Source organism: Scyliorhinus canicula, chromosome 15, assembly GCF_902713615.1.
Source record: "Scyliorhinus canicula chromosome 15, sScyCan1.1, whole genome shotgun sequence".
Taxonomy (NCBI): Eukaryota; Metazoa; Chordata; class Chondrichthyes; order Carcharhiniformes; family Scyliorhinidae; genus Scyliorhinus; species Scyliorhinus canicula.
Genome location: NC_052160.1, coordinates 1,221,662 through 1,233,497, shown reverse-complemented (window position 1 = coordinate 1,233,497; position 11,836 = coordinate 1,221,662). Strand labels below are relative to the sequence as shown.

Below are 11,836 nucleotides of genomic sequence, written 5' to 3'. Positions count from 1 at the left end.
CCCAACTCTTTGCTTTCTATTAATTAACCAATCCTCTATCCATGCTACTACTTTACCCTTAATGCCATGCATCTTTATCTTATGCAGCAACCTTTTGTGTGGCACCTTGTCAAAGGCTTTCTGGAAATCCAGATATACCACATCCATCGGCTCCCCGTTATCTACTGCACTGGTAATGTCCTCAAAGAATTCCACTAAATTAGTTAGGCACGAAATGACCTTTATGAACCCATGCTGCGTCTGCCCAATGGGACAATTTCTATCCAGATGCCTCGCTATTTCTTCCTTGATGATAGATTCCAGCATCTTCCCTACTACCGAAGTTAAGCTCACTGGCCTATAATTTCCTGCTTTCTGCCTACCTCCTTTTTTAAACAGTGGTGTCACGTTTGCTAATTTCCAATCCACCGGGACCACCCCAGAGTCTAGTGAATTTTGGTAAATTATCACTAGTGCATCTGCAATTTTCCTAGCCATCTCTTTTAGCACTCTGGGATGCATTCCATCAGGGCCAGGAGACTTGTCTACCTTTAGCCCCATTAGCTTGCCCATCACTACCTCCTTAGTGATAACAATCCTCTCAAGATCCTCACCTGTCATAGCCTCATTTCTATCAGTCGCTGGCATGTTATTTGTGTCTTCCACTGTGAAGACCGACCCAAAAAACCTGTTCAGTTCTTCAGTCATTTCTTCATTTCCCATTATTAAAACTTCCTTCTTATCCTCTAAAGGAGCAATATTTACCTTAGCCACTCTTTTTTGTTTTATATATCTGTAAAAACTTTTACTGTCTGTTTTTATATTCTGAGCAAGTTTACTCTCATACTCTATCTTACTCTTCTTTATAGCTTTTTTAGTAGCTTTCTGTTGTCCCCTAAAGATTTCCCAGTCCTCTAGTGTCCCAGCAATCTTTGCCACTTTATATGCTTTTTCCTTCAATTTGATACTCTCCCTTATTTCCTTAGATATCCACGGTCAATTTTCCCTCTTTCTACCGTCCTTCCTTTTTGTTGGTATAAACCTTTGCTGAGCACTGTGAAAAATCGCTTGGAAGGTTCTCCACTGTTCCTCAACTGTTCCACCATAAAGTCTTAGCTCTCAGTCTACCTTAGCTAGTTTTTCCTCTCATCCCCTTGTAATCTCCTTTGTTTAAACACAAAACACTAGTATTTGATTTTACTTTCTCACCCCCCATCTGTATTTTAAATTCCACCATATTGTGATCGCTCCTTCCGAGAGGATCCCTAACTATGAGATCATGAATCAATCCTGTCTCATTACACAGGACAAGATCTAGGACCGCTTGTTCCCTCGTCGGTTCCATTACATACTGTTCTAGGAAACTATCGCGGATACATTCTATAAACTCCTCCTCAAGGTTGCCTTGACCGACCTGGTTAAACCAATCGACATGTAGATTAAAATCCCCCATGATAACTGCTGTACCATTTCTACATGCATCAGTTATTTCTTTGTTTATTGCCTGCCCCACCATAACGTTACTATTTGGTGGCCGATAGACTACTCCTATCAGTGACTTTTTCGCCTTACTATTCCTGATTTACACCCAAATGGATTCAACCTTATCCTCCATAGCACCGATGTCATCCCTTACTATTGCCCGGATGTCATCCTTAAATAACAGAGCAACACCACCTCCCTTACCATCCACTCTGTCCTTCCGAATAGTTTGATACCCTCGGATATTTAACTCCCAGTCGTGACCATCCTTTAACCATGTTTCAGTAATGGCCACTAAATCATAGTCATTTACGATGATTTGTGCCATCAACTCATTTACTTTATTCCGAATACTACGAGCATTCAGGTAAAGTACACTTATGTTGGTTTTTTTACCTCTGTTTTGAATCTTAACATCTCCAGTTTTATTCCTTTTGTTATTACTGGGCCTATTCACTGAGCTCCCCTCAGTCACTGTACCTTGTACTGTCACCCTTTTAGATTTTTGACTATGTTTTCTCTGCCTTGCACTTTTCCCCTTACTTCCTTTTGCTTCTGTCCCTGTTTTACTACCTTCCAACTTCCTTCATCGGTTCCCATCACCCTGCCACATTAGTTTAAACCCTCCCCAACAGCTCTAGAAAACACCCCCCCTAGGACATCGGTTCCAGTCCTGCCCAGGTGCAGACCGTCCGGTTTGTACTGGTCCCACCTTCCCCCAGAACCGGTCCCAATGCCCCAGGAATTTGAATCCCTCCCTCTTGCACCATCTCTCGAGCCACGCATTCATCCTATCTATCCTGACATTCCTACTCTGACTAGCTCGTGGCACTGGTAGCAATCCTGAGATTACTACCTTTGAGGTCCTACTTTTTAGTTTAACTCTTAACTCCCTGAATTCCGCATGTAGGACCTCATCCCATTTTTTACCTATATCGTTGGTGCCTATGTGCACCACGACAGCTGGCTGTTCACCCTCCCCCCCCCCCCCCCCAGAATGTCCTGCAGCCGCTCCGAGACATCCTTGACCCTTGCACCAGGGAGGCAACATACCATCCTGGAGTCTCGATTGCGTCCACAGAACCGCCTATCTATTCCCCTTACGATCGAGTCCCCTATCACTATAGCCCTGCCATTTTCTTCCTGCCCTGCTGTGCAGCAGAGCCAGCCACGGTGCCATAAGCCTGGCCTCTGCTGCCTTCCCCTGGTGAGCCATCTCCCTCAACAGTATCCAAAGCGGTATACCTGTTTTGCAGGGAGATGACCGCAGGGGACACCTGCACTGCCTTCCTACTCTTGCTCTTTCTTTTGGTCACCCATTTTCTAACTCCCTCATTAATTTTCACCTGCGGTGTGACCAACTCGCTAAACGTGCTATCCACGACCTCCTCAGCATCACGGATGCTCCAAAGTGAGTCCATCCGCAGCTCCAGAGCCGTCAAGCGGTCTAACAAGAGCTGCAACTGAACACACTTCTTGCACGTGAAAGAGCCAGGGACAGTGAACGTGTCCCTGAGCTCCCACATCGCACACGAGGAGCATGACACGGGTCTGGGATCTCCTGCCATGTCTTAAACTTTAGGTAAACTTACACAACAGCAATTTCAAAATAAAAATAAATAAATTAGACAATGAAAAGAATGAAAAGAAAAACTACTTACCAGTCACTTACCAGGGTTAAAAAGCACCTCCTCACACTCTGCACCGAATTAACTCACTGCACCAAATTACCAAGTTGCAATCCCCACTCTGGATGAGTCTCACTCCGGATGTGTCTCTTGGAAAAGCGCTAGCTTACTGAGTGCGCTCTCTGTCTGTCTTTTATACAGACCTCAGCTAATCGATGACTCAAAAAATACCTTAACTTCAAAGAGAAGAATACAATGTGCCCCTAAACAGGCCTCAGGTGATTGACAGATAACTGCCTCTCAGCAATTAGGGTGGGGGCAGCTTCAACCAATCAGACACTAAGCTACACACTGCACTTTTAACTGAAAAACAGCAGAATTAGATTTTCCATAATAAAGATAACAGCGTTAGGAGAGTACAGTACAGAAAATAGACATTTATTTCACACAGAATGTTGAATAAAGGTTCCTTTTGGGTGGATCAAAGCCTTAAACTTTACTTCAGGTTGATCTGGAAATTAATGTCACCATGAACCTGTTGGAGTTTTGTAAATAATTAAAGAAAGGAAACATGGTATAGTTACAGTCTGCCATCTGTGTACCTTCAGCCCCATATCTATGTGGTTGACTCTTAATTGTCCTCTGGAATGGTTTAGCAAGCCACTGCAAAAGGTGTCAAACTACGATAAAAAGATTGGGCTTCCTCTGGTCAAGAAAAAGGACCAACAAGGCTGTGGACAATAAATGCCAGCCTCAACAGTCACATTGACAAACTGAAAAATATATTTTTTTCTTAAATTGGTTGCACCTGTTATAAATGTCACCTGAACTTGACTTTTACACTTAGCAGCTCCAAGACATCATTCACTCCCATTATTGTTTAATGCACATCGGTGTGTAGGACACAAAATTCAGACGGTAAATTTAACTTGAGCACCAGATTTTGCCAGATGTGGGAAATTGCTATCATAGATACTACACTGATTTGCTCCCGGTAGTCGAGATAAGATTATTGGATATGTATAGATGTGTATAACTATAATAGTAAATAAACTAACTTCTTCTTTGTAGGAATGTTTTGCTGAAAATGTCAATAATTGGAGTTCTGTGTTACTATTGGCTAGTGACAGTAGCAAGCACTGTAGAGGTACGTACTGTTATGTTACTTTATGTAATATATATATTACTCTTTTCAACCAGCCGAGTTGTTGAAATGAGCCGTAGTCTTCTTGTAAAGATAAACCAATTTATTGAGTAATATAAATTAACATTGTGAGTTCTTTTTACTTAATACTCAACTAGTAAAACAAATTGTAGATATAACTAATTAAATTATATAATACAATACTTTGATTACTAATAACTCCTTCCCTCTAGCTTTCCTAGGTCTGTTCTCTCTGCAATCCTGACACACACTCCTGTAAGAAAGAGCGGGGAAACTATTTATATAGGTCCTGATAGTGAGACATCTAGTGTTCAATTACATGTACTAGCTTTATATTGATTGATCATGTAGAATGATATACAGAGATCACTACACGTACCACAGCAGCTTTCAATCATTATTTATTCTCACTCAGCTCACTCTGGATCTATTAAGTAACTGCTGAAAAAAGAGATGTGTCGAAGTTTTTTATCTTGCACTCATCAGGAAACATGACAAAATACCAATAAAAATGGAAACAACAATTTATACTGCACGAGAAGTTGGTTGGCAAAAACTGTTGGATTGAATCAAACAGTTTGTCCCAGCTGCTCTCAGGGGCGGTACGGCAGACTGTACCCGGGCAGCCTGGATCTAATCCTGTGATTGGACAACATTTTGCTAAATAATCCTCAGTGAGCTAAAGATGATGCTGACAACACAGTGTGGCTCATTTGCATGTACTGGAAGTGACATATGTGGGGCGAACATCTCCGCTTTGCCTCAAATGCGAACCGTGATCGGGCGGAGAATCAGGTGTCTGGCTATAACGAGGTCCGCGCCCGGCGCCGATTCTGGAGCCATGGTCCGATCCCGCCCTGGTGGCGATAGCGCAGTCTGCGCCTGCGCCGGGTGGGAAATGCAAAACCGGTATTTGAGCTAGTATTCTCCAGCCCTCTGAGGAGGGGGTCACAGGGCACAATTTACTCCAGCTATTTACAAACGGGGGCTGGGCACTATGGCTGCTGAAGGGGAGAGATGATAAGCAAAGTTTTAAAAACTGTTAAAATTGTAGCACATGCTGGGAAGCAGCTGCCAGCGCTGGGGAGAGTGGCAGGGAGCGACATGGTGACAGCTCTGTGTATTCTGGGTGTCCCCCTGGGGATCAGGGCGGCCTGCCTAATGCCGCCATTGCTGCTGCATTTGTTTGAAACGCATGCTTTCAGTACAAGTTCCAGGCCTCAGGTTGCTCACTCTGCTGACTGCTCACTGTGTCCTGGAATGGAACCTCGGGTCATTGGGAGCCCACCCAGGCCGACCCTCTGGAAACCCTCAGACCCCAGCTGACCTATCACCAGGATGGGCGTGGCCAAGCTCAATCAGTGGCCAATTATGTGCTGCCATTCCTCAGCACCACCAGCTGTCTCCATCCCTGCCTGCACATCGTGCCCCTGCTCCCATCCATCCTGCCCCCAGTCAGTTTGTCACAACCTGTGTGTCACACCCAGGACCCACATCGCTATAAAAATGCTGTAAGGAAGAGTAAGATAGAGCATGAGACGAAACTTGCTCAGAATATAAAAACAGACAGTAAAAGTTTCTACAAATAGATAAAACAAAAAAGAGTGGCTAAGGTAAATATTGGTCCTTTAGAGGATGAGAAGGGAGTTTTAATAATGGGAAATGAGGAAATGGCTGAGGAACTGAACAGGTTTTTTGGGTCGGTCTTCACAGTGGAAGACACAAATAACATGCCAGTGACTGATAGAAATGAGGTTATGACAGGTGATGACCTTGAGAGGATTGTTATCACTAAGGAGGTAGTGATGGGCAAGCTAATGTGGCTAAATGTAGACAAGTCTCCTGGCCCTGATGGAATGCATCTCAGAGGGCTAAAAGAGATGGCTAGGGAAGTTGCAAATGCACTAGTGATAATTTACCGAAATTCACTAGTCTCTGGGGTGGTCCCGGTGGATTGGAAATTAGCAAACATGACACCACTGTTTACAAAATGAGGTAGGCAGAAAGCTGGTAATTATAGGCCAGTGAGCTTAACTTCAGTAGTAGGGAAGATGCTGGAATCTATCATCAAGGAAGAAATAGCGAGGCATCTGGATAGAAATTGTCCCATTGGGCAGACGCAGCATGGGTTCATAAAGGTCATTTCGTGCCTCACTAATTTAGTGGAATTTTTTGAGGACATTACCAGTGCAGTAGATAACGGGGAGCCAATGGATGTGGTATATCTGGATTTCCAGAAAGCCTTTGACAAGGTTGCCACACAAAAGTTTGCTGCATAAGATAAAGATGCATGGCATTAAGGGTAAAGTAGTAGCATGGATAGAGGATTGGTTAATTAATAGAAAGCAAAGAGTGGGGATTAATGGGTGTTTCTCTGGTTGGCAATCAGTAGCTAGTGGTGTCCCTCAGGGATCCGTGTTGGGCCCACAATTGTTCACAATTTACATAGATGATTTGGAGTTGGGGACCAAGGGCAATGTGTCCAAGTTTGCAGACGACACTAAGATGAGTGGTAAAGCAAAACGTGCAGAGGATACCAGAAGTCTGCAGAGGGATTTGGATAGGTTAAGTGAATGGGCTAGGGTCTGGCAGATGGAATACAATGTTGATAAATGTGAGGTTATCCATTTTGGTAGGAATAACAGCAAAAGAGATTATTATTTAAATGATAAAATATTAAAGCATGCTGCTGTGCAGAGAGACCTGGGTGTGCTAGTGCATGAGTCACAAAGAGTTGGTTTACAGGTGCAACAGGTGATTAAGAAGGCAAATAGAATTTTGTCCTTCATTGCTAGAGGGATGGAGTTTAAGATTAGGGACGTTATGCTGCAATTGTATAAGGTGTTAGTGAGGCCACACCTGGAGTATTAGAACATAGAACATAGAACGATACAGCGCAGTACAGGCCCTTCGGCCCACGATGTTGCACCGACTTGGGAAGTCAAAAACTAAAGGCCATCTAACCTACACTATGCCATTATCATCCATATGCTTATCCAATAAACTTTTAAATGCCCTCAATGTTGGCAAGTTCACTACTGTTGCAGGTAGGGCATTCCACGGCCTCACCACTCTTTGCGTAAAAAACCTACCTCTGACCTCTGTCCTATATCTATTACCCCTCAATTTAAGGCTATGTCCCCTCGTGCTAGCCACCTCCATCCGTGGGAGAAGGCTCTCACTGTCCACCCTATCTAACCCTCTGATCATTTTGTATGCCTCTATTAAGTCACCTCTTAACCTTCTTCTCTCTAACGAAAACAACCTCAAGTCCATCAGCCTTTCCTCATAAGATTTTCCCTCCATACCAGGCAACATCCTGGTAAATCTCCTCTGCACCCGTTCCAAAGCTTCCACGTCTTTCCTATAATGAGGCGACCAGAACTGTACGCAATACTCCAAATGCGGCCGTACTAGAGTTTTGTACAACTGCAACATGACCTTATGGCTCCGGAACTCAATCCCTCTACCAATAAAGGCCAACACACCATAGGCCTTCTTCACAACCCTATCAACCTGGGTGGCAACTTTCAGGGATCTATGTACATGGACACCGAGATCCCTCTGCTCATCCACACTACCAAGAATTTTACCATTAGCCAAATATTCCGCATTCCTGTTATTCTTTCCAAAGTGAATCACCTCACACTTCTCTACATTAAACTCCATTTGCCACCTCTCAGCCCAGCTCTGCAGCTTCTCTATGTCCCTCTGTAACCTGCAACATCCTTCCACACTGTCTACAACTCCACCGACTTTAGTGTCGTCTGCAAATTTACTCACCCAACCTTCTGCGCCCTCCTCTAGGTCATTTATAAAAATGACAAACAGCAACGGCCCCAGAACAGATCCTTGTGGTACACCACTCGTAACTGAACTCCATTCTGAACATTTGCCATCAACCACCACCCTCTGTCTTCTTTCAACTAGCCGATTTCTGATCCACATCTCTAAATCACCCTCAATCCCCAGCCTCCGTATTTTCTGTAATAGCCGACCGTGGGGAACCTTATCAAACGCTTTACTGAAATCCATATACACCACATCAACTGCTCTACCCTCGTCTACCTGTTCAGTCACCTTCTCAAAGAACTCGATAAGGTTGTGAGGCATGACCTACCCTTCACAAAACCATGCTGACTATCCCTAATCATATTATTCCTATCTAGATGATTATAAATCGTATCTCTTATAATCCTCTCCAAGACTTTACCCACAACAGACGTGAGGCTCACCGGCCTATAGTTACCGGGGTTATCTCTACTCCCCTTCTTGAACAAAGGGACTACATTTGCTATCCTCCAGTCCTCTGGCACTATTCCTGTCGCCAATGATGACATAAAAATCAAAGCCAAAGGCTCAGCAATCTCTTCCCTGGCTTCCCAGAGAATCCTAGGATAAATCCCATCAAGCCCCGGGGACTTATCTATTTTCATCTTGTCCAGAATTGCCAACACTTCTTCCCTACGCACCTCAATGCCATCTATTCTAATAGCCTGGGTCTCAGCATTCTCCTCCACAACATTATCTTTTTCCTGAGTGAATACTGACGAAAAGTATTCATTTAGTATCTCGCTTATCTCCTCAGCCTCCACACACAACTTCCCACCACTGTCCTTGACTGGCCCTACTCTTACCCTAGTCATTCTTTTATTCCTGACATACCTATAGAAAGCTTTTGGGTTTTCCTTGATCCTACCTGCCAAAGACTTCTCATGTCCCCTCCTTGCTCGTCTCAGCTCTCTCTTTAGATCCTTCCTCGCTTCCTTGTAAATATCAAGCGCCCCAACTGAAACTTCACGCCTCATCTTCACATAGGCCTCCTTCTTCCTCTTAACAAGAGATTCCACTTCTTTGGTAAACCACGGTTCCCTCGCTCTACCCTTTCCTCCCTGCCTGACTGGTACGTACTGATCAAGAACATGCAATAGCTGTTCCTTGAACAAGCTCCACATATCCAGTGTGCCCAACCCTTGCAGCCTACTTCTCCAACCTACACATCCTAAGTCATGTCTAATGGCATCATAATTGCCCTTCCCCCAGCTATAACTCTTGCCCTGCGGGGTATACATAACTCTTGCCCTGCGTGGTATATATTGTGTTCAGTTTTGGTCTCCTTACCTGAGAAAGGAAGTACTGGCACTGGAGGGTGTGCAGAGGAGATTCATTAGGTTAATTAGGGAGCATAGCCTCAAAATAGGGGGAAGCAGGTTTAGGACTGAGTTTTGGAGGAACTTCTTCACCCAAAGGGTTGTGAATCTATGGATTTCCTTGCCCACTGAAGCAGTTGAGGCTCCTTCATTGAATGTTTTTAAGGTAAAGATAGATAGTTTTTTGAAGAATAAAGGGATTAAGGGTTATGGTGTTCGGGCCGGAAAGTGGAGCTGAGTCCACAAAAGATCAGCCATGATCTCATTGAATGGCGGAGCAGGCTCGAGGGGCCAGATGGCCGACTCCTGCTCCTAGTTCTTATGTTCTTATCACACGGCAGCTAATCCTACAGCAGATGCACACGTCCCTGTCTGATCCCCATCTGTAGGACCTGCCCACACACACACCCCGAAGCAAGGAGGCGATTGGTAGCACACGGTGACCCTCTCCACCACACATCCAGGTGCCACCCTGCTGGTGGGATAACACACAGCCCACCGGGTGAGGACACCCACAGTAAACCCTACTGGGGAAGCAGGACATGGGGCCTCTCACTGACACAGGTTGTGGTAACCACTGGGACCCCTGTTGACAGGAACGGGTGGTGAGGATAGAGACCCCCCAAATTCACTCACTGCTGGGGACAGGGGTGGGAGGCAACATACCGGGAGGAATGGCTGAGGGGTGGGGGTGGGTTTGTAGGGGACATGTGGAGGGTGGAGCTGAAGTGCAACTCATAGATCACAGAATTTACAATGCAGAAGGAGGCCATTCAGCCCATCGAGTCTGCACCGGCTCTTGGAAAGAACACCCTACCCAAGGTCAACAACTCCTCCCTATCCCCATAACCCAGTAACCCCACCCAACACTAAGGGCAATTTTGGACACTAAGGGCAATTTATCATGGCCAATCCACCTAACCTGCACATCTTTGGGCTGTGGGAGGAAACCGGAGCACCCGGAGGAAACCCACGCACACACGGGGAGAACGTGCAGACTCTGCACAGACAGTAACCCAAACCGGAATCGAACCTGGGACCCTGGAGCTGTGAAGCGATTGTGCTATCCACAATGCTACCATGCTGCCCGATGGGGTCACCGTGTAGCCTGTTGGATTTGGATGGACAAGGGAATACTCAGCTTGCTAACTTCTCTTCCCCACCCCTGCAGAGAATTCAATCTACCTGGCCGCAGCTGCCATTGCAGACGCACGGAGGCTGGAGGCACAGGCCCTGCTCGGGAAGGACCCTGCGCAAAAGGAGCCTGTCCCAGAGGAGCAGGGCCAGCCAGTGGGACCCGAGTGCCAGCCATCCAACAGGCCAAGGAGGAGGTGCTAAGGAGGCGCTGCATCAGGGCCATGTGTAAACCATTCTTTGAGGAGCTGCCGGAAAGCGTGTGCTGCCAAAGATTTTGATTAACCAGGGTGACCGTGTGTCACCTGTACCAGCTGGTGGCGTACCTGGCACTGCGAGGGTATGGTGTAGGTTACCTACTCCTGGTGGCCGTCAAGGTGACGGTCGCCCGAAACATTTATGCCTTTGGGTCTTTTCAGGGGACGAGCGGGACCTGTCTGGGATCTCGCAGACATCCGCACTCTGGTTAATCCGCATCGTGACGGATGCCCAATGTGCCAGGCAGCAGACTATATACACTTCAATCTGGACCAGACCAGGATCCTGAAGCAGGATTTGCTGCCATCACTGGTTTGTTCTGTGCTGTATTTTTCTATGTTCTAAGGGGGGATCGATGAAATTCACGGCCCCATATTGGCACCAGCTCGTCGGGGGCTGTCCTTCATCAATCGGAAGGGCTTTCACTCCCTGAATGTTCCATTGACCCACCTGCTGCATATCGTTCACGTCTGCACCCTCTACCCAGAAAGGGAGCATGACGCCTATATCCTGGCGCACTGATTGGTTGCACCTTCGAGGCTCTCCTTCAGATCAGGGGTTGGCTCTTGGGTGACAAGGGTTAGCCACTGAGATCTTGGCTAATGACACCTGTCCAGAGGCCCCAGACTGGGGCGGAGAACCCTTATAACGATGCCCACGCAGCAACAAGCGCTGTCATTGAGCGGTGCATCGGCTTCCTCAAGGTGTGTTCCCGAAGCCTGGACTTCTCCGGTGGGGAATATAGCCCCAGGAGGGCCTCGAGCATCCCTGCTGCATCCTGCACAACGTCGCCCAACAGATGGGGGACATGCTGGAGGAGGAGGGAGAACATCTGGCCTCATCTGATGAGGAGGATGGCCAGGAAGAACCAGGCATGGAGCCCGGGCTGGCATGACAGGCTGCCCAAGGTTGCTGCACAGGGGACAACCTCATCTTCTCCAGATTGGCCTGGCCACCGGCGCTTCCGCCTGACCACCTCTCCATATTCCACCCCCTTCCAGGTCATTCCCTCTTCCCCATAGTCACTCACATCCTCCACT

The 11,836-nt window shown here is 46.4% G+C and overlaps 1 protein-coding gene across 3 annotated transcripts in view; it reads left to right on the top strand.

The window, feature by feature from the left end:
- Positions 1 to 11,836, top strand: part of LOC119978784 (transmembrane channel-like protein 5) — a 252,670-nt gene that overhangs the window by 154,158 nt on the left and 86,676 nt on the right. For all 3 annotated transcript variants that reach the window (XM_038820662.1, XM_038820663.1, XM_038820661.1), the window contains one exon: positions 4,161 to 4,236. In XM_038820662.1, the coding sequence (XP_038676590.1) occupies positions 4,161 to 4,236 (76 nt within the window). The remainder of the gene's footprint in view (positions 1 to 4,160; positions 4,237 to 11,836) is intronic.